The 23,215-nt window shown below is 44.0% G+C and overlaps 1 protein-coding gene across 4 annotated transcripts in view; it reads right to left on the bottom strand.

Annotated features, from left to right (window-relative positions):
* CLSPN (claspin) overlaps positions 1-23,215 on the bottom strand; it is a 50,697-nt gene that overhangs the window by 5,808 nt on the left and 21,674 nt on the right. For 2 of the 4 annotated variants that reach the window (XM_054537822.2, XM_054537823.1), the window contains exons 14-24: positions 22,763-22,917; positions 21,623-21,849; positions 20,306-20,417; positions 18,298-18,373; positions 17,987-18,084; positions 14,195-14,359; positions 13,966-14,087; positions 13,288-13,415; positions 12,867-12,972; positions 12,211-12,293; positions 11,786-11,947 (exon numbers count right to left, since the gene is read on the bottom strand). In XM_054537822.2, coding sequence (XP_054393797.1) covers positions 11,786-11,947; positions 12,211-12,293; positions 12,867-12,972; positions 13,288-13,415; positions 13,966-14,087; positions 14,195-14,359; positions 17,987-18,084; positions 18,298-18,373; positions 20,306-20,417; positions 21,623-21,849; positions 22,763-22,917 — 1,434 coding nt within the window. Of the gene's footprint in view, positions 1-7,859; positions 11,477-11,785; positions 11,948-12,210; positions 12,294-12,866; positions 12,973-13,287; positions 13,416-13,965; positions 14,088-14,194; positions 14,360-17,986; positions 18,085-18,297; positions 18,374-20,305; positions 20,418-21,622; positions 21,850-22,762; positions 22,918-23,215 lie in introns of those variants that run through there. The other 2 variants (XM_024235477.2, XM_063713392.1) reach the window with 2 other exon arrangements.

Below are 23,215 nucleotides of genomic sequence, written 5' to 3'. Positions count from 1 at the left end.
TAGGAAATGAATCCTCCCCCTGTCCCGGACCCTGTTCCCCTTCTTACCCACCCTTTCCAAGGGAAAAGGGAGAAACAGGTCTTTTCGGAGCTGCTGGAAGAATGAAAGGTAATATAAACTCTTTCTCTCCAGTGCACTCAAGCGGTCACCAGGAGACCAGAAAAGCCAAATCCAAGGTCCCAAGGCTCTTGATCATCCAGTGCCCACAACAGAGGGAGTAAGCTAGACGGAGAAGCTGAAGTGAAGGAGGAAAGAGAGAAGGGGGTGCCTGTTCCACCCCCTTCCTAGCAGCTGCCTCTGTGGGCTCCATAATCCCCATGCCCTCTCCCCCACCCCACCCTCCGGCCGCCCACCTCTCCTCCACCCACCCCATTCATCAGTAGGAGGGCACTGTATCAGCACAGCCTTTCGAGGCCTGACAGTTCCTTTCTGGGTGCCCCCCACATGTAACCACTTAACCCCCAGCACAAAGGCCCAGCCTGAATGGGCTTGGAGCCGGTGGCTCGTGCGGAGGGGGAGGCCTCAATAGGATTTAGGGAGCTGGGTGTATAAACCGCTCTGCTCCAGCAGCCTTCAATGGAGGAGCTGGAGTTGGGGCATGTGCCGAGGGGAGGAGCTCGGCAGCTGCATCCCGCCCCTGAACAATGATTTATTCATTCTCCTGGCACACACAGAGAAGACAGGCTGGGGAAACACGGCCCGACAAATCGCCCTCAGCCTCAGCTGATTCCCACGGCAATCATTGCAGTTCAGAGTGCCCCCTCCCACTTGTAATGTTTTGCCTCAAGCTTGCCCTTCCTCTTCCTCTTAAGGAAGTAGACTACATTACGGGAGGCCTTAAGTAGCCTTAAGTTCAGGCAAGCATCGTTCTTTGAGTTGGTCGCACCCAAACTCAATCTCACTCTCTCTGAAAGCTTTCTGGCCAGGTTTTCCTCACACACCCATTTCACAGCCATAGAAACAGATGCAGACAAAAAAAAAAAAAAAAAAGGCGCATAGCAAAACCTGTCTCCAGGATGGCCCCCAGCAGGGAGTTGGGAAGCTTAGCCTGGAAGTAACTGACAAGTGATGGGAATGTAGTAAATGTTTGTTGGATGAGTTAATGGCTGCTAACAAAAGGTAGTGCGCTTGCTGCTCTCACTCCTCTTCCCAGACCCTTTCCTCCTTCTTGTAGCCACATCCATCTGGCTCCAATTCCCAGAAGAGTCTCTTAGAAATCTTTGGGGATGAGGGGACAGAATGAAGACAGGTAAGCAAAGATGCTAAAACCTGTAGATAAACAATGCTGGGTGGTGGTGGTGGGGGTGCGGTTTCAAGAAGTCAAATTGTGACAAAAAGAAATTTGCTCTCGCCCTCTTGCCTCCATATGTCATGTCACCAGGGCCAGATCACACACACACATCATCATAATAAATAAAACTGAAAATCAATACCATTAGCAGAACAGGGAGAGCCAGAATGAAGTGACCATCCTCAGACTGGCCCCTGGGCCTTCTGGCCCCAAGCTTGTAATTACCTTGTCACACAGAAAACAAATCTATTGTGGGTGGTAAGTGTGAGAGGTGGGGGATCCCAGGCACGGAGCTTGCCGGCCGGGGAGCAGGGGAAGGGGCACAGTAGGAAGACTGATTGGACTTCAGTGATGGTGGTGCAGGAGCTTGAGACTAACAAAACTAAGGCCTGGACAGTTTAAGAAAGTTTTGTTGTTTTAGTCAGGAGGGTGGACACCCTAAGGGAGGTGATCCTGCCCAATACTGGTGTGGGGCGTGAAGTTGCCTGGGAAAAGGCTGCAAGCCCACTCCTGGAGCCTCAGAAGGGCAGGTGGCTAGGATGCTGCTGCCCTCTGGTGGGCATAAAGAGACAGTAACCACACCTCCAACGCTGGAAATCCATTGCAAAGGAGTCTCCGTTCTTTGTTGTTCTAAAGGCTTGGCCACCAGGACTAGTGCATTCATAGCTTGGATTTCCCGGGAAGCCAATTCTCAGACTGTTTAATGCGCCAGATGTTTATTAAGAACCTCCTTTGGGATCAACAGCTGTGGAAGAATGAGAATGAGCAGGAGTGGGCAGAGGAAGAAGCTGATCTACAAGACAAGCCTGTGACAGCCTCAGCCAACCCCACAGGGAGCTCTGAAGCTAGAATGGCCCTTCAGAGTTGACCCAAAATAAGCTAAGAAGGCCAGGCCTTTATACACCTATTGCCATTGAATGTGGGCTACCCTTGACCTTGGGCAAGGTGCTCTCTGAGGCAATTCCCACCCTGAAAGGCTGTCTGCATAGTACTTCCAACAGCTGAGCCAACAAGGCCTTCATGGAAGGGTCCACCCTCCACATCATAACTCATCAAATATTTGTCAAAGGAACAGCAGGTTTAGATCATGCCTCAGGCTGCAGGCTCAGTTGGGACAGTCTACAAGTCTCAGTTACTGGGGCTGTTATGCACTGATCCCTGGAAATGGTGAGGGGGGCCTTAATGCTCAGGTTCATGGATTCATTCATTCAATGAGCATTTGTTGAGATTTACTGTGTGCCAGGCCTTGAGGCAGACACTTGACAATTTTTTTTTTATTTAATCCTCACAACTGTGAAGCTAGTATTAACTCAGATTATTCAGATGAGATCAAGTTATTAAGTAGCTTTCACACTCCAATGACACTTTGAAAAAAATGCCACTCACAATGGGACAAGTGCTATTGCTGCCACCAAAGATTTCTCAGGCCAGAAAGGCTGTCTTCTGTGTGTGTGCATATGCGTATGAACGGGATAGCTTGCTTTCTGCTTTCAGTGAGAACATTTCCTCTATGGCAGCCAAGAGCTATGCCTCAATAGCCTCCTGCTTTAATTCCTTCCTAAAAATGTTGCTGCCCAAGGTAAAAAAACCACAAGCTTTTTTTTTTTTTTTCCTTTTGAGGCAGTCTCACTCTGTCACCCAGACTGGAATGCAATGCTGCAGTTTTGGCTCACTGCAGCCACAACCTCCAGACTCAAGTGATTTTCTTACCTCAGCCTCCCAAGTAGTTGGAACCACAGGTGCACACCACAATGCACAGCTAATTTTTGTATTTTTTGTAGAGATGGGGTTTTGCCATTTTGCCCAGGCTGGTCTCAAACCTGAGTTCAAGCAATCCCCCCCACCTCAACCTCCTAAAGTGCTGGGATTACAGGCATGTGCCACCATGCCTGGCCCAAAACCACAAACTTTACAAATTCCTGGTTGTAGCTACAAAGCAAGCCACCATTGCCCAAAAGGAAACTGGCTAGCTCCTTCCCTGGATAGTCAATGGAGAGACAGCCCTGGATCCTCAGTGTTCTTTTAGCCATCTGATCATCAGAAAGTTGAGATGATAAGTTCTTCCCTAATGTCTAACCTCCATATTTGCTGCAACTGTTTTGGGACAATAACATTGAAGGGACAAGAGGCCCAGGTTTATGCTTCAGAAAACTCTCAGTACCCTGCATCTCTCACTAACCTGCCCACTCTGTGTAAGGGACTGAGGGCTGGAAAGATAGAGAAAACTGTCAGCTGCTGTTCTTCTATAGCCCTGATGGGTTCTAATCCTTGGTCAATTAAGACATCCAGCAACCAACATGAAGATTTTAATTTTCTCATTTAGATTCTAATCATAAGGAACTTGAAGGAAAATGAAGGAGGGAGTATGCTTGGAAGTCATGGAACAATTTCTGGGTCTAACTACAGAGACATTCACTCAACCTCACCCTCCCCTCAACCATACACACACACACACACACACACACACACACACACACACACACACACACACACACACACACACACACACACACACACACACACACACACACACACACACACACACACACACACACACACACACACACACACACACACACACACACACACACACACACGCCTTTCCTCCTGGGCCCCCAGAACCTAATTTTTCACGTTTGGAAAACCCAGATGATTTTTGCCTAGGTCCATCTGGTTTTCCAAATAACCTGTCTTTTTGATAAATAACATAAGTTAAATTAGACAAGACAAACAAACAGAAGGGTGGGCAGTCAGCCTTTTTCCTTCCCTCAGCCTCTGAGAAAAAGAGATGAGGGCCGAAAAACCCAAACCACGGCTCACTCCCAACCCTGCCCCAGCATTTTACCCCTTGGACTAGGCAATAATTCTCCAGCCTGGAGCTGGGAGCTGCCTCTTCAGCCCTACATCTAGCCCACCAGCCACCAAGAATACTGCAGACTATGGTTCTCTCTAAAATGAACGGAAGGAACTCAGGTGTCCAGCCCAACTCCTTCCAATCACCCTTAGGCTGTAGCTACTTCAAACTCCCTTTTCCCATTATGAATCCCACCACAGGGAAGAACTAAATCAATAAACTGAAAATGAAAAACCTTTAAGGTGAGAGGAGAGAGGACAAAAAGAGGGGATGGGAAGGATGTGGATGGTACAGACCAAGACAATAAAACTACTGGGGACAGAAACCAGGCACCTTAGTCTCAAAAGGTAAAATCTGAGGTGACACCAGCCATACACAAGCCATGTCTATCTCCCCAGTTCACTAGAGAATCCAGGCATACACACAGGCCTCCATTTCTACTGCTATAACAAGTCTCAGCACATAGCTAGCCACCAGTGGTGGACTACGGAGCTTTGTTGGGGCTTGGCTTCTCCTTCCCACTCAGCTCTACCCATTCCTCAGCAGTGGGTTAGCCTGCATTAGTGCAGCCTCTTAAACATGCACATTCACTTCACATTAATTTGTACCTTTGATCCTAACCATACCCTGTGAGCTAAACCAAGTCATTTCACATAAGCCCCATTTTCCAGTTGAGGAAAAAAGTTAAGAGACTGACTTACCCAAAGTCATGATGCTAACAAGCCGCAGAAAGAGCAAGGACTAAAGCTCTCCACCTCTATTCTGTCCTACACTAGAAAGCTCCTCTGTATATAATTCAGCTCTGTGCTTTTCACCATTAGCTCTTCCAGGCCTCCCATCACTCACTGCTCAAAAAATTCATTGAATTATTTTATGTGCCAGGCATGGTGCTACCCAAAGCATACATTTTTCAACAAAACAGATATGGTCTGTTTTCACAGCACTTACAGTCTAGTAGGGAAAGCAAGCCTCAACAAACATTAAGGTAACACATCATGATGATAGACCCAAAAGAACAGGTAACTTAAGGCTGGGTGCAGTGGCTCATGCCTATAATCCCAGCACTTTGGGAGCCCGAGGTAGCTGGATCACTTGAGGTCAGGAGTTCGAGATCAGCCTGGCCAACATGGTGAAACCCCGTTTCTACTAAAAATACAAAAATTAGCTGGGCACTAAAAACACAAAAATTAGCCAGATGTGGTGGTGTGCACCTGTAACCCCAGCTACTTGGGAAGCTGAGGCAGGAGAATTTTGATTGCCCGGGAGGCCGAGGTTGCAGTGAGCCAAGATCACATCACTGCACTCCAGCCTGGGTGACAGAGTGAGAATCCATATTAAAAAAAAAAAAAAAAAAAGGACTAGGAAACTTAAACAGAGGTAACCTAATTAAGAAAGGGGTGGTAATGGTCAGAGAAGGCTTCTCTGAAGAAGTTAGGCTTCGGCTAACACCTTCCCCGTCTCTATCAAAAATACAAAAATTAGCCGGGTGTAGTGGTGTGTGCCTGTAACCCCAGCCCCTTGGGAAGCTGAGGCAGAATTGCTTGAATGGGGGAGACAAAGGTTGCAGTGAGCCGAGATCGTGCTACTGCACTCACTCCAGCCGGGGCGACAGAGCGAGAATCCATCTCAAAAAAAAAAAAAAAAAAAAAGAATAGGAAACTTATACAAAGGTAACCTAATTAAGAAAGGGGTGTTAGGCTGGACTTGGTGGCTCACGCCTGTAATCCCAGCACTTTGGAAGGCCAAGGCGGGCAGATCACGAGGTCAAGAGTTCGAGATCAGCCTGACCAACACAGTGAAACCCCGTCTCTGCTAAAAATACAAAAATTAGCTGGGTGTAGTGGCGTGCGCCTGTAATCCCAGCTACTTGGGAGGCTGGGGCAGGAGAATCGCCTGAACCCAGGAGGCAGAGGTTGCAGTGAGCCGAGATCGTACCACTGCATTCCAGCCTGGGCAACAGGGCGAGACCGTCTCAAAAAAAAAAAAGAAAAAAGGGGTGTTAATGGTCAGAGAAGGCTTCTCTGAGGAAATTAGGCTTAAGCTAACGCCTTGAGAATTATGCATTAGTCAGACAAAGAAGGAGGGTGTAGGGGAGGGCATTCCAGGAAAAGAGGACACTTTAGATGCTCCTGAGGCTGCATGTCATGAGAAAGAAGAGTAGACAGGAGGCTGGGAGGCGGAGCTATGTCATGCATCGGCCATGAGAAGTTTGAACTTTGAGTGCAGCGGAAGACATTAAAAGATTTTAAGTAGGGAAGTGTCATCCTCCAAATTATATTTACATAAAGGTCACCTCTGGCTGCTGTGCAGATTGGATGAAAGGGAAGCAAAAACAGAAGTGGGGAGGTCAGGAGGCTACGGTAGGACCCTAGAAAGAAATTGTGGAATCTTGGACCAGGGCACTGGCCATAGAGCTGGAAGAAATGAGCTGATTCAAGATGCAATTTGGAAGTAGAAATAACAGAACTTGGAGATTGTCTGATTACAGGATTAAGGAAGGGGTCAAGAATGCTCTTCAGATTTCCAGTCTGAGTGACTGGATATATGGAGGTACTTTTACTGAAATGGCAAATACAGGAGGAAGAGCGGGTTTTTAGAGAAAATCACATTTTCATGTTAAGTTTGAGATATTTGAGAAACAATGGGTCTTTCAGAAGTAGCCTACAATATATGATATAATTGTGATACTGGTAATTTCTTTCATTCTCAAAGGAGGTGAATTTCTTTTTTCTGGGAGCTACTGGCAATTTCTTATGCTTACAGAGTGGCACTTGACATAATGTACTGACATACATTTTCCAACTGAAGCCCCCCAGCAACTCTGAGACAGCCATGACTTAGTATCCTCATTTTATAAACAGAGGCTCTGAAAGGTGCAGTGTTATTTATTCAAACTGTGGTAGGCACCACTACATTCCAAGCTGTGTGCCAGGCGATGAGTAGGATATAAGGGTAGAAGATACAATACCATCTCAAGGATGACATAATCAAATAGTATCATGGGAACACTCCTCCCAGAAATACTCTCCTCTATCCTTAGGAGCACAAATCCCAGGACAGGATGCCCCAAGAGTGATTAGACATAACCCTAGGAGATAAAAAGCAAAAACACCCCCTAAAAAGTCTTCCAGCCTGAGCATTAGAAACTCTTAAAGTGAGGAGAAGTTTGTAGAGAAGCAGTTGAGAAAATGAGGGATGCCACAGAGATCTGAGCACCTTGTCTCTAGAGCTTTGGTGAATAAAGTCTTATGGTTTATGGAAGAGACCCTAGTATGGCTGTGCAACTGTGAATTAATGAGATGAAATTAGAGACCTGTTTAAAGAGGTTAATACCATGTATCCCTACTCAAGTGTATGGAACAAGGAAGAAACAAAAACACTGACACTGAGCCTACCCTATCTCCCACACTCATGGGCTCTCATCCCTCCAAATATGTAATTTCCAAGCTAGTGGAGCTGAGTCCTCCTTGGAGCCATAGTGGCAGATCCTGGGGCTTCAATTTCATTAAAACATAGCTAATGCTGCTGGCTTAGTGCTTTGGGCAAAGGGCATATGGGTCAGATCGAAACTGTCCATGTCAATCCTGTTACCAAGATCAAGGCTTAGCTTACTTTATAGCAGCCATCCTGGCATAAGGAAAAGTAACCCAGAGTTTGACTCAAGTTTTCTTTCTCCAAAGAGTGCTTTCTCCCAGGAGCCTCAATCAGAAACCGTTTTCTTTCTTTCTTTTTTTTTTTTTTTGAAAGGGAGTCTCACTCTGTCGCCCATGCTGGAGAGCAGTGGCGCAATCTCGGCTCACTGCAACCTCTGCCTCCCAGGTTCAAGGAATTCTCTTGTCTCAGCCTCCCAAGTAGCTGGGACTACAGGCGCCTGCCACCACCACGCCTGGCTAATTTTTGTATTTTTAGTAGAGACGGGGTTTCACCTTGTTGGTCAGTCTGGTCTCCAACTCCTGACCTCAGGTGATCCAGCTGCCTCAGCCTCCCAAAGTGCTGAGATTACAGGCATGAGCCACCGTGCCCAGCCCAGAAACCATTTTCTCCCTGGATTTCTCAGGCACTAATTTTCTTTTTTCTTTTTTTTAGAGTTGGGATTTCACCATGTTTCCCAGGCTGGTCTCGAACTCCTGAGTTCAAGCAATGCACCCGCCTCAGTCTCCTAAAGTGCTGGCGTGAGCCACCAGACCTGGCTGAATTTTCTTATCCTCAGTTGTCAATTCCAATTGTCTTTTCTATCTCTCCCCAAAAGACATGTAGGGAAACAAGAGGGAAGAAATATCTAGCCTTCCTGCTCAGTTCTCTTTTGCCCAGCAAGGGCTACCTTGCCTTGGGAACTGTTTAGAGAGTTCAAAGAAAGAGGTAAAAACACATATCTTGAACCCATGGATAAAATGAAGTACATACAAACTTAGCTAAAGAGAAAGGCCAATCAAAGCTGTAATAGGCTGGACATGGTGGCTGTGCCTGTGACCCCAGCATTTTGGGAGGCCAAGGTGGGAGGATTACTTGAGGCCAGGAGCTCAAGATCAGCTGGGGCAACACAGCAAGACCCTGTCTTTACTAAAATAAAATAATTAGCTGGGCATGGTGGCATGTGCCTGTAATGTGGCCCAGCTGTTCCAAAGGTTGAGGAAGGAGGATGCTAAAGCCCAGGAGTTCAAGGGTACAGTGAGCTATGATTGTGCCACTGTGCTCTAACCTGGGCAACAGAATGAGACTGTCTCTAAAAAATAAATTTTTTAAACAAAGAGCTATAATAGAAGGTACCATTTATGTAAACTCAATTATCCTCTTCACCTGAGCTGAACCCAAACCACTTGGTAAGTTAACTTGATCAATTCACTAGGACTGAGAAGCCAGTGAGGGGACAATTGCAGCAGCCTCTCACTTTAGACCCAGAGGGTTTCCCTGGGATGGAGATAACCTGAAAATGAAATGCTCCTCAAGGTTAGACAGGCACTGACCTAAGAATGAGCATTCAAGCTGGACAGCAAATCTTCCCTTCAAGGCATTAAGATTTATTGAAAAACTACATACATATTAAAACATCTTTATACACATTTTCCCCATTAAAAGATTACAAGTATACAAACATAAGTATTGTCAAAGTCAACATCTTGAGTATAGAAAACTGTAGAAAACTGGCCGGGTGTGGTGGCTCACGCCTGTAATCCCAGCACTTTGGGAGGCCGAGACAGGCAGATCACCTCAGGTCAGGAGTTCAAGACCAGCCTGGCCAACATGGCGAAACCCCATCTCTAATAAAAATACAAAAAATTAGCTGGACGTGGTGGCGGGCGCCTGTAATCCCTGCTATTTGGGAGGCCAAGGCAGAATTGCTTGAACCTGGGAGGCGGAGGTTGCAGTGAGCTGAGATCGTGCCATTGTATTCCAGCCTAGGTGACAGAGCCAGCCTACGTCTCAAAAAAAAAAAAAAAAAAAAAAGAAAAAGAAAAGAAAAGAAAAACTGTAGAAAACCTACAACCTAATTGCATCAATTAAATTGGTGTTCCCATCTCCCAATAAAAAACTGGCACACTCTCTTCCAACTGCCCAAGTCCAGGTCCTGACACTGAAACCACAGTATTCACATGGAATGTTTTTCCAAAGCAGCATTGATGCTCAGTTCTGAGGGGAAAAACATTTGTCTAAAATTCTGAGAAGCTTGTGGTAGTTCAGGGAAAATGGAGAATGATGGCAATTCTCTTCAATAATATTTTTATTAAATTCCATGGTGGTCTTCTCTCAAAATTAGTAATGAAATACTGAAATGTCCATTGATTAGTGAGGGCAACGTATGTAAGCCAGGAGAATGCAATAAATAATGGTTATGTTTCTTCTTGTCAGACTCAGAAGGGAGATCTTTGAACAACAGTGCTTCAAATTGAGAATTCAGTCCCAGGAAGGATCTCTCTGCCCCATAGACTGTGGTGGACAAACACTGGGTGTAACACTTTATCTTCATCCCCAAGCTCCAGAAAATTAGAGGCACAGTCTTTCTGACTTGGGTACCAGTTTAAGTCCTTATTAAGCAGCAAAAATTAATTCAAAATTTGATGCTGCCTTGGGAAGAAGCATACAGGAAAATGAAAGGGGTAAGAGTAATACAGCAGCCCATCTATTGGTTCCTAGGTCCTCCATCTAAGAAATCGTTCTTTTGGCTGGGCACAGTGGCTCATGCCTGTAATCTCAGCACTTTGGGAGGCTGAGGCAGCTGGATCACTTGAGGTCAGGAGATCGAGACCAGCCTGGCCAACATGGTGAATCCCTGTCTCCACTAAAAATACAAAAATTAGCCAGGTGTGGTGGCATGCACCTGTAGTCCCAGCTACTTGGGAGGCTGAGACAGGAGAATCATTTGAACCCGGGAGGCAGAGGTTGCCGTGAGCCGAGATTGCGCCACTGCACTCCAGACTGGGCAACAAAGTGAGACTGTCTCAAAAAAAGAAATCTTTCTTTCACCGAACCCCGGTCATCATGGTACGTATCTCATGGGTGTAAAGGAGTCATTATGGTACTGCTTTTCACTGTTTAATCTGTAATGTCACACTTTTCCCTACTCTTCCTCTTCGAACCACTTCTATCACAAAGAGACATTAACCCAGAAAGCTGCTACGATAAAATGTCAAATGTTTAATGGAGGAAGTGAAACCTAACCCAAGGCCAGGTGCGGTGACTCATGCATGTAATCCTAGCACTTTGTGGGGCCGAGACGCGTGGATCATTTGAGGTCAGGAGTTCAAGACCAGCCTGGCCAATATGGTGAAACCCCGTCTCTACTAAAAATACAAAAATTAGCTGGGCGTATTGGCACATGCCTGTAATCCCAGCTACTCGGGAGGCTGAGGGAGGAGAATCGCTTGAACCTGGGAGGTGGAGATTGCGGTGAGCCGAGATCACTCCAACCTTGGCAACAGAGTGAGACTCCATCTTAAAAAAAAAAAAAAAAAAAAAAAAAAAGGAAACCTCGCCCAAGTATTCCATGAGTTGTTGATGTTGTAAATACTGCAGAATTGAAATCAGTGGCCAATCCAGGGAATAATACTAGGAAAAGAGATGTCCAGAGCAGTGCAGTAGAAATAACTGGAATTTCTGTCTGCAATCTTATTGCATTGATTATGAGAGAAGGAAGGATCATTGGCTGGAGTGTCAATTCCAACTTTCAGTGCTAGAAACTTCTCAAAGCAGTCTCAATGTAGATTTTGGCACCTTTGATGGTGTTAGCTCTCCAAATATTTGAAGATGCTTCGCGTCAATCCTGAAGTGCTATCATCTGTTTTGAGGCGCTTAGGTGAAGGAGAAGTCATGAAAGATGGACCCCTTCTCTTTACCTAGAGAGCAGAGAGGGAGTCAGGGCCAGCTTAAGACCTTCATACAAGTACTTACCTTCAGTTAGCTCTCAAGCAACTCATAAATTGTGGATGATTAACAACAGAAAAAAAGAAAGAAAGAAAAACTTTCTAGGCAAGTTTAAAAGTTGATTACCTACTGGGGTAGCAATTCTCTTGTACCTTATTGGGGAGTGCAAGATTTCAACATTGTAGCATAAAGAGGTTAAGCCAGAATTTTTGTTTTTAAATTAAAATAAATAAATAAATTTTGGTTTGGGAAGCCACCATATTAGTTCTCAAATTCCATACCTGAGACTTAGACGATTCCTTTGCCGCCTCAGCCTTGACAGGAGAAAGTGTATGAAAGACAAAGTTTCTTGAATTTCGAGGAGCACTGGGGTTACGGTCAGAGAGAGCAGCCAGTTTCTGAAGCACAGCTTTCGGCTGGTTTAGCAGTGAGCCTGTCTTCACCTGAGGAAAGAAGAGTCATCTGGTATCAAATCCCAAGTGCCAATTAAAGAATGAAAAGTCCTTCCCTCCCTGCTTCCCCCTAGATATTGAGGGTACATATTCCTACCCTATTCAAACAGAAAACAAATAGCAGACTCCTTTGACATTAACTTTTTCCCTGCAGCCACCTCCTTCCTCTAATGACAGAGACTATTCTCTAAGCTGGACCTGGGCCTTTATAACCTGTAGACTATGATGTCAGATTAACAAGGTTCCCAACCAACCTGTTGAGCACTTCCTGGTCTGATGGCTTCAAAAGGATTTCTGAGCAAAGACTTTGATTCCTGAATAACCATAGGGCGACTGGCTGGAAAGAAAAGACAGAGAGGCCTATTCTGGGAAAAGCTGATTAGAATTACTTTTAAATCTAAACAAGCTAAGAAATCTTGTAACTAATCAATATGCTAAAGCGATGGGAACTCTGCTCTATATAATGGTGACTTTGAAACTATAATAATTGGCTCCAAGAAGAGACACAACTAAGTTGAACAGTAATCATTTAAGAAAAACAGAAGTGGTCAGTGTATGGAATAGTGAAGAGCTTCATTTCTGGAGTTAAATATTCCTGGATTCAAATCCCACCTCTAACACTTAGGTATACAATCCTGGGCAACTAAATAGAGAAAGCCAGAATTAACTACTCTGAGCCTTAGAACATAAAGTAAAATCAGCCACATATACTCACGAATACAGTCTCTACTGCCCAATAGTCTAAGATCTAAGTACACTGTCTCCCACCACCTCTGTGAAGGCTCTTTAAGACAGTATTAGACACAAGCTTATGATTAAGCTGCAACAGCTCCTGAAGGTTAGAGTCACCTCCAAAGCTCTACCACTAACAATCCAGGGGGCTAGACCCTAAGGAGAAACAAGAGCTCACCATTCTTCTGCAGTGCTTTGGCTGTAACTTTCTTGGCCAGTATCATAAACTGACTGTCCTCCCCAATTTCTTCTTCTTCTTCAGCTGTAATTTTCCCCTGCTGTGCCTGAAAAAAAAAAAAAAAAAAAAAATATACAGCATTAAAAGTCTATAGCCTTCCTAAATAGTTAGCATGGCCTGGATTGTGAAACTAGAGTTCCTGGGGTATCTGTTTTCCTTTTTGCAGCCTTTGCTGCTTTAGACAAAAAAAAAAAAAATCTTAGACAAACACAAAGAGAACTGTCCACGGTATAGCCTTCTCAAAACACAAAAGATAGCTCAAGGATTAAAAGAGATAGCAATATGTTGCCTAAGATTTTGAAACTATCATGACAAACTAAGGGAGAGTCTCATAAACTAGGGTCAGTATGTGAACTCTTACCATGTCCCGAAGCCACTGTTCTCGTTCAATTCGCTCCTTCCTCCACCTGGCTTCTGACTCATCAAGCTGTTCTTCAGTCTGATCATCATCAGAGTCTCTGTGGAACAAGTCCATCTGGGAAGCATCATCTAAACAAAGAGTGAAGGTAATCAGCATTCGGCAGTCCTCATAGGAGAGGGTGCTTGGACAGACAAAAAATAAACCCTTATCATTTACTATATAATGATGTAAACTTTTCCCATCCACTAACAGAAAACAGTTACAACTAGGTCTTCACGTAGCCTGTTACAGTTTTGCTTGCCATTTGCCATCTGAAACTGGACAAATGTGCATTGTAACTGTTTGCTTTTTTTTTTTTTTTGAGATGGAGTCTCGCTCTGTCGCCCAGGCTGGAGTGCAATGGCGTGATCTCTGCTCACTGCAACCTCCGTCTCCTGGGTTCACGCAATTCTCCTGCCTCAGTCTCCTGAGTAGCTGGGATTACAGGCGCGTGCCATCACAGCCGGCTAATTTTTGAACTTTTAGTAGGGATGGGGTTTCACCATTTTGTTCAGGCTGGTCTTGAACTCCTGACCTTGTGATCCGCCCGCCTCTGCCTCCCAAAGTGTTGGGATTACAGGCGTAAGCCACCACGCTCGGCTCGTAACTGATTGCTTTTAAAGACAACAACCAAGATACCTATGTTTTTCCATCGAAACTTCCTCATTCGCCCAGGACCATCGCTGTGCAGATCCCCATCAGCAAGGTACCTCTCTTGGTATAAACGTAGCTGTCGCTTATCATCATCCAACATCGCTTTCCTGCAACAGGAGAAATAAGGTGTTCAAAACAAGGACCATTCTGGCTGGTTATAGGGCTTGTCTTAAGATGTACCCTATTACTCAGAAGGGCTTGTTGGGATACTGACATGTGTATTTTCTTGATTTGACTCTGCAGTTCCTCATCAGAAGGAAGTACTTCATCAATTACGTCCTCTTCATATTCATCAATTTCTTCCCCATCATACTCATCTTCGCTTCCCACATCACTTCCTGACACTTCTGCCTCATCCTCCAGGTATTTCCTCAACCTCCTAGAAAGCAATTTTGAGGATTAGAAAATACGACAATGAATATACTCACAGAATATGGAAGCAGAGAAAAGCAGAACACAGAGTCACTTCTAATAGTAATAAACATAATACATTTGATAATATTTAAATTTTTTTGGTAATAGTCTACTTGTCATGGTTTGACTTAATGATTTTTCAACTTTACGATGACATGAATATGATATGCACTTAGTATGCTTCTCAATTTACGATGGAGTTATATCTGGATAAGATGAAAGTGCATTTTCAACTTATGATGGATTGATCAGGATATAGCCCCATTGTAAGATGTGGAGCATCTGTATTTAAAAGTTGATCATTTAATATGTCTTGTGTGCTAATAACTGTGCTTTACAGGCATTAACATATTATCTTAGGAATGGGTACTATTATTCTCTTCATTTTACAGTTGAGGGAATTGAGCCTCAGAAAGATTACATTTACCCAAGGTCACATAGCTAGAAGGTAGCAGAGCCTGGATTCAACTTAGATTGGGTGATCTGAAAGCCAGGAAACTCTTAATCTCTTCTACATGTATTAGAATACCTGCTGGAAGGTTCAAACTATTTCATTTTGCATTTGAGCACACCAGCTTTAAGAGACAAACTAGAGATGGTGAGGTGTAGAAAGGTAATAAACTGGGATCTTCTTACAGCCTAACAAATCTTGACCCCCACATCAGAAGGAAGACTAAGGCTCAGAGCTCCTGGTAATCAAAATGACTACTAGTTACTTCTTCTGACTTCAGCTCCCCCTGAGAATAAATCTGGTGTCACCCTGGATTCAAAGTCATCTTGGTCCCATGTGGTCCAAAATGGCAGAAGTTTGGTGGCTTTCTGAAAACTGATTTTTATCAAAGACCTATACTGTATTTTCTTTCTTTTATTTTTTTTTTGAGATGAAGTATTGCTCTGTCGCCCAGGCTGGAGTGCAGAGACGGCATCTCGGCTCACTGCAACCTCCACCTCCTGGGTTCAAGCGATTCTCATACCTCAACCTCCCAAGTAGCTGGGATAACAGGTGCGTGCCACCATGCCTGGATAATTTTTGTTTTTTAAGTAGAGATAGGGTTTCACCATGTTGGCCAGGGTGGTCTTGAACTCCTGACCTCAGGTGATCTGTCCATCTCAGCCTCCCAAAATGCTGGGATTACAGGCCCACCACGCCCAGCTAAGCTACTGTATTTTCTTAAAGCTAAGTTGTTCTAAATACTAGGGTTCCTGGAAAATTCCTTCAGGGGCCACTAGTCACTAAGTTTCCCAAACTTCCCACTTGCTATCTTTGAACAGTTCAACTTTTATCTGTCATTCTTTAAAAGATTTTATTTGAACGAAGAGCTCTGCAGATAAGAACCACTACCTTAGAAAAATCTATGGATAACCTAAAGCTGTATGAGAGTTAATTTGACAGGTGACAAATTAGAACCCAAAGTGAATCTTAATAGAATGAAATGATGGGATAAAAGCAACCATATAAATCTAATAGGGATCAATATGATGTCCTATATGTGAATTCCAAATCATTCACATACAATATAATATTAAATACCTATTCGAATTGTCTTTATAAAACTTTTTTTTTTAACATCATAGGAAAATGTTTCTGGATATGCTAAGTAGGAAAAAAAAGATGCAAAATTATACATATAGAAAGATTGTACAGATCTCAACTCTATAAAAATATATGCATAAAAAAGATTAAGAGGAACTAACTAACTTTCATTTACATCCTGGATGGTGGACATGGATAAGTTTTTATTTATATCTTTCTGTATTCTTTTTTTGCGGGGGTGGGGGGAATGGAGTTTCTCTCATCGCCCAGGCTGGAATGCAATGGCACAATCTCAGCTCACTGCACCCTCTACCTCCCGGTTCAAGAGATTCTCCAGCTTTGCCTCCTGAGTAGCTGGGATTACAGACACTGGCCATCACGCTTGGCTAATTTTGTATTTTTAGTAGAGATGGGGTCTCACCATGTTGGCCAGGCTGGTCTCGAACTCCTGACCTCAGGTGATTCACCCGCCTCAGCTTCCCAAAGTGCTGAGCTTATAGGCGTGGGCCACTGCACCCGGTTTGTATGCTTTTAAATATCCTAAAATAAATATTTTATTTTCATGACCAGAACAACATATCAAAAAAATAAGCTGGGCCGGCCGGGTGGGGTGGCTCACGTCTATAATCCCAGCATGTTGGAAGGCCAAGGCGGGTGGATCGTGAGGTCAAGAGATCGAGACCATCCTGACCAACATGGTGAAACCCCGTCTCTACTAAATATACAAAAATTAGCTGGGTGTGGTGGCACGTGCCTATAGACCCAGCTACTCGGGAGGCTGAAGCAGGAGAATCGCTTGAACCCGGGAGGCGGAAGTTGCAGTGAGCTGAGATCATGCCACTGCTCTCCAGCCTGGCGACAGAGCGAGACTCCGTCTCAAAAAAAAAAAAAAAAAAAAAAAAAAAAAAAAAAAAAGCTGAGCCTGATGGCTCATGCCTGTAATCCCAGACTTTGGGAAGCAGAGGCAGGAGGATCACTTGAGGCCAAGAGTTTAAGACCAGCCTGGGAACAAAGCAAGGCCCCATCTCTACAAAAAATAAAAAGAATTAGCCAGGTGTGGTGGCACATGCCTGTAGTCCCAGCTACTTGGGAAGCTGAGGCAGGAGGATTTAAGTTAAAAAGTGGCAAACTATTAACTTGACTGTTAGGGGAGATTTCACCTAATCTAAGTTGAATCCAGGCTCTGCTATCTTCTAGCTATGTGATCTTGGGTAAATTTGATCTTTCCGAGACTCACTTCCTTCAACTGTAAAATGAGGAGAATAATAGTACCCACTCATAAGATAATTTTTTTTTTTTTGAGATGGAGTCTTGCTCTATCACCTAGCCTGGAGTGCAATGGGGCAATCTTGGCTCACTGCAACCTCCACCTCCCGGATTCAAGCAATTCTCCTGCCTCAGCCTCCCAAGTAGCTGGCACTACAGGTGCCCGGAACCATGCCTGGCTAATTTTTGTATTTTATTTTGTATTTTGTATTTTTAGTAGAGGGTTTCACCATGTTGGTCACGCTGGTCTCAAACTCCTGACCTCAAGTAATATGCCTGCCTTGGCCTCCCAAAGTGCTGGGACTACAGGCGTGAGCCACTGCACCTAGCATAAGATAATATGTTAATGCCTGTAAAGCACAGTTATTAGCACACAGGACATATTAAGTGATCAACTTTTTTTTTTTTTTTTTTTTTGAGATAGCCTCGCTCCGTCACCCAGGCTGAAATGCAGTGGTGCGATCTCAGCTCACTGCAACCTCCACCTCCTGGGTTCAAGCGATTCTCCCTGCCTCAGCTTCCCGAGTAGCTGGGACTACAGGCACCCGCCATCACATCTGGCTAATTTTTATATTTTTTAGTAGAGACAGGGTTTCACCATGTTGGTCAGGATGGTCTCGATCTCTTGACCTGTGTCACCAAGACCAGGCTGGTCTTGAACTCCTGACCTCAGGTGATCCGCCTGCCTCAGCCTCCCAAAGTGCTGGGATTACAGGCGCCAAGCCACCTTGCCTGGCCTAGTGACCAAATTTTAAATACACGTGAAGGAATGGACATATTAATAACACGTACATTTGCCTTTTCAACTTCTCAGATCGCTTCAGGAGTTCTTCATCATCATCTTCATGGTCTTCCAGTGCCAGATCATTACCAGAGTCACTGTGTTCATCCTACAAAATCAGCATCATATCCAAATTAAGCAGAATAAAATGTGTCCTCAACGAAGAAAGGATTTATAAACATCTGCCCAAACACCTCATTCTAGGAAATTGTTTCTGATAAGATGCCAAACTTAGAATTCTCAAGAACTGAGGAGAAAAAAACACTTGAGGGCAGCAATACATGGAGCTCAGTTATGATTACTTTGTTCCCTTCATACTCACCTCATCACTATCAAATTCATTATCATTTGAAACAAGCCGAAAGTCTCCAAATTCCTCCTCCTCGTTTTCCTCTTCCCTAAAATGTAAATCAATGAATCAATAAATAAGTTGTTGAAAGCAAACTACAAGTAGTCAGCCAAGTTAGGAATTAAAAAAAAATTTTGTGTGTGTTAATTTTTTTTTTTTTCTCTGAGACAGTCTTGGTCTCTAACACCACCTGGAGTACAGTGGCACCATCTCAGCTCACTGTAACCTCCACCTCCAGGGCTCAAGTGATCCTCCCACATCAGCCTCCTGAGTAGCTGGGACTAGAGGTACAAGCCACCATGCTCAGCTAATTTTTGCATTTTTTGTAGAGACAGATTTCACCATGTTGCCCAGGTTCATCTTGAATTCCTGGGCTCAAGCAATCTGCTCGCCTTGGGCTCCCGAAGTACTGGGATTATAGGTATGAACCACCTCGCCCAGCCAAATTTAAAACTTTTATTATCACCAATAATCTCTTCAATAAACAGGAAGAAAATTTTTTAAATTTTCAATTGTGGTAAAATACACATAATATAAAATTTGCCTTTTTAATGATCTTTCTATAGTTCAGTAGTGTTAAGTACATTCATATTGTTAAGCAATCTCCAGAACTCTTTTCAGCTTGCAAAACTAAAACTCTATACCCATTACACTTTCCATTTCCTCATAACCTCAGTCTCTGGCAACCACCATTCTACCTTCTGTCTCTATGCATTTGACTACTCTAAGTACCTCATGTAAGTGGACTCATACAGTATTTGTCTTTTGGTGACTGGCTTATTTCTTTTAGCATAACATCCTAAGGTTCATCCATGTTGTAGCAAGTGTCAGAACTTTTTTTTGAGACAGGGTCTCGCTCTGATGCCCAGAGTGCAGTGGCACAATCATGGCTCAATGCAGCATCGACCTCCCAGGCTCAAGCAATTCTCCCACCTCAGCCCCCTGAATAGCTGGTACTACCAGCACACGCCTAGCTAATTTTAGTATTTTTTTATAGGGATGGGGTTTTGCCATATTATTCAGGCTGGTCTCAAACTCCTGAGCTCAAGTGATGCACCCACCTCAGCCTCCCAAAGTGTTGGGATTACAGGTGTGAGCCACCATGCCCAGCCAGAATTTCCATTTTAAGTTGAATATTCCTTTGCATATATATACCGCATTTTGTTTACCCATTCATCTGCCAATAAACATAGGTCACTTTCATGTTTTGACTACTTACTGTAAATAATGCTGCTTTGAACATAGGGGTGCAAATATCCGTTCAAGTCCTGCTTTCACTTTTTTGGGGTACAGACTAAGAAGTGAAATTGCTGGATCATATGGTCATTCTATTTTTATTTTATTTATTTATTTTTTTTTTGAGACAGAGTTTTGCTCTTTTTGCCCAGGTTGGAGTACAACAGCATGATCTCGGCTCACTACAACCTCCGCCTCCCGGGTTCAAGCAATTCTCCTGCCTCAGCCTCCCAAGTAGCTGGGATTACAGGCATGCGCCACCATGCCCAGCTAATTTTTTGTATTTAGTAGAGATGGGGTTTCACCATGTTGGTCAGGCTGGTCTCGAACTCCTGACCTCAGATGATCCACCATGCCTGGCTTCTATTTTTAATTTTTGAGGAGCCATCATACTTTCCCTGGCAGCTGCACTATTTTACATTCTCACCAATAGTACACAAGGTTTCCAATTTCTCCACATTCTCACTAACACTTTTTGGGTTTTTCTGATAAAAGTCATCTTAATGGGTGTCTCACTGTGGTTTTGATTGGCATTTCCCTATTAATGACATTAAATGTCTTTCATATTCTTGCCTTTTTTTACCCTGTTCTCCACCAAAGCATTATAATTTGCTTACTAGGCATATATGAGACTCAAATCCACTGAAAAATTCTCAGAAAAGGTGCAAAGCCCTTAAGATGATCAGTTATTTTGATTTTATCAAAAGGCCAGGCCTTCCCAAATTCCCAGCAATCTGAGACTTACTTGTCTGTGGGAAAAGAGCCTGAGCAAAGAGCAAGTGCTTCTTCCATTGGATCACCCATGCTGCTCTCCTTCTCCTGTTTACTTAACTCTGATGAGGCTGGAGTGGAGGCATCTACATCACAACAAGGAAAAGATGTGTCACCAAGGAATGATAGCTTTATACTCTTTTCCCAGCCATCTAAAGTCATGCCAGCTCGATACAGTTCTAAGGTAAGCTTGCCAAGAAGAGTCTACCATCTATTCATTCAACAAATCCTTATTTAGTGCTTACTATGTGCCATATGTGCCAGGCCACCAGGGATACAGTAATGAAGAAACCACTATCCCAGGTCTCATGGAGCTTATGTTCGATCTAGCAGTTGTGTGCATTGGGGGCAGGGAACAGGAAGTAAGTTAACATTTATATGAAATTTATTATACATCAGACACTGTTCTAAACTTTGTACATACATTAATCATAAATGATGTATCATATGGGCAAAGCTAAATCAGTCTTTTTTTTTTCGAGACTTTTTTTTTTGAGACAGTCTCTCTCTGTTGCCCAGGCTGGAGTGCAGTGGCACAATCTCAGCTCACTGCAACCTCTACCTCCGGGGTTCAAGCAGTTCTGTCTCAGCCTCCCAAGTAGCTGGGATTACAGGCGCGGGCCACCATGCCCAGATAATTTTTTGTATTTTAGTAGAGACGGGGTTTCACTGTGCTGCCCAGGCTGGTGGCAAACTCCTGAGCTCAGGAAATCCCCCGCCTTGGCCTCCCAAAGTGCTGGGATTGCAGGCGTGAGCCACTGCGCCCGGCCTAAAGTAGTCTTAAGTTGATACTTTATCACTCTAAGAAAGTAAAGAGTTCTAAATGTCAGGGCACCAAGCAGTGAATTCACTTTGTACACAGATTCCATCACAGCCCTGTTTTCTGTGAACCTTTCACCTGAGGGTAAGGGGCTTCTTTTCTTTTCTTTTTTTCTATTTTTATGCAGGGTCTCTGCCACCCAGGCTGGAGTGCACTGGTGTGATCTCAGCTCACTGCAACCTTCACCTCCCAGGCTCAAGAGATCCTCCCACCTCAGCCTCCCAAGTAGCTAGGACCACAGGCACGTGCCACTATGCCTGGCTTTGTTTTTTTTTTTTTTTCTCATAGAGATGGGGATTTGCCATGTTGCCCAGGCTGGTCTCAAACTTCTGAGCTCAAGCGATCCATCCAACTTAGCCTCCCAAAGTTCTAGGATTACAGGCATGAGCCACCCCACCCACCCAGGGAATTCTTTTCAAGGACACTGATACTTGGGTGTGGTAAGCCTGATACTCTCAGTTGGATATTTACCCTGAGAAGTGAATTTTCCTGAACAAAGGTTCAGAAGTTCCTCCATGTTCTCTTTCTTGTCACTCTTCCTGGGTAGATGTTTTTCAGACTGAGATGTAAACTTTCCAGTACACAAATCCAACAGCTCATCCATGTTAGCATCCATGGCATTCTCATCCATACTGGCCAATGGCAATCGAGGCTTCAAAGCTTGGTACTGATTCCTGTGGTTTCTAACATTTAAGAACCTAAGAGCCAATGAGCACAACGAATAGTGTAAAAAATTCCTCAGAGAGGGCCAGGCGTGGTGGCTCACGCCTGTAATCCCAACACTTTGGGAGGCCGAGGCAGGCGGATCATGAGGTCAGGAGATCAAGACCATCCTGGCTAACACTGTGAAACCCCGTCTCTACTAAAAATACAAAAAATTAGCCAGGCGCGGTGGTGGGCACCTGTAGTCCCAGCTACTCGGGAGGCTGAGGCAGGAGAATGGCGTGAACCTGGGAGGCGGAGCTTGCAGTGAGCCGAGATCACGCCACTGCACTCCAGCCTGGGCAACAGAGCAAGACTCTGCCTTAAAAAATTTAAAAAAAAAAATTCCTCAGAGAAATGGCAAAGTAGGGGGTGAAAAACCTCTGAATTCATTTCCTACACCAGTTAAAAGCTGAATCTCAAACCAGAAAGCAAAAGATTCAAACTTTAGGCTTGTGTTAATCTAAAGAGGGAGGGAAAAGTTTTGTGAAAGAATAAAATGTTACTCAGAAGGTAAAGTGTAAAGGATAACTTTTAGCTTCAGATGATGCTAGAGCAGGGCTTGGCATTATGTCCTGTAATGTGCCACCAGTCTGTGAATTCTCAACCTTACCCAACAATAATAACATAGCAGGATGGATACAGGGAAATTTGATGACCTTACAATACAAGATCTATGCATTTCAAATAAGACAGAAATTGAAGGACCAGAATGTTAGCAAGAGCTATTTATGTTTATTTTCTGGACAGACTTTGTTCAAACTTATAGAATGTAATACTAATGGTCTGTACACCTTCTCTTTCTCAGAAGAGAAAGCACAGATGGAGTGACAGAAGCTCACTTATTTTTAAACAAAATTAAGCAGTACCCAGCACCATTCCCGCCCACAGAAACACAAAACTACCTACCCATCTGCATCCAACAGTTGGCTCTGAGTGTCATCTTCTAAACAGAACTGGAAGTCTCCTGCTCCTAGGAAAAGTGTCTTAGGCTCTGGGGAGGCGTTATACAGATCCTGGGAATCCTCTATGGGAAGTGAAGGCTCAGACAGTTTCCCTGAACTCTGGCACCCAAACAAAAACAAACAATAACAAAACATTTTACAAATGTCATTCATTGTCATGACAACAACAGAAGTTGCTATTTGCAATATTTAAGCTACTCTCAGGAAATTGTAGTTGAGGAAGACAATACACAGCCATGAGAAGCATAAAGAAAAATACCTCCAAGAAAGTAAGAATACTGGATGAAGCTTGTTTTTAATACACAAAGAGGGTGGATTTTTTAAACTGAACACACATAAGCTCAGTACCAACGTGGTGGGAGTTGGTTGGCTGGGACAAACTTTATTTAGCAATGTG

Source organism: Pongo abelii, chromosome 1 (genome assembly GCF_028885655.2).
Source record: "Pongo abelii isolate AG06213 chromosome 1, NHGRI_mPonAbe1-v2.0_pri, whole genome shotgun sequence".
NCBI classification, from domain to species: domain Eukaryota; kingdom Metazoa; phylum Chordata; class Mammalia; order Primates; family Hominidae; genus Pongo; species Pongo abelii.
This window is presented reverse-complemented; position numbering and strand designations above follow the sequence as displayed.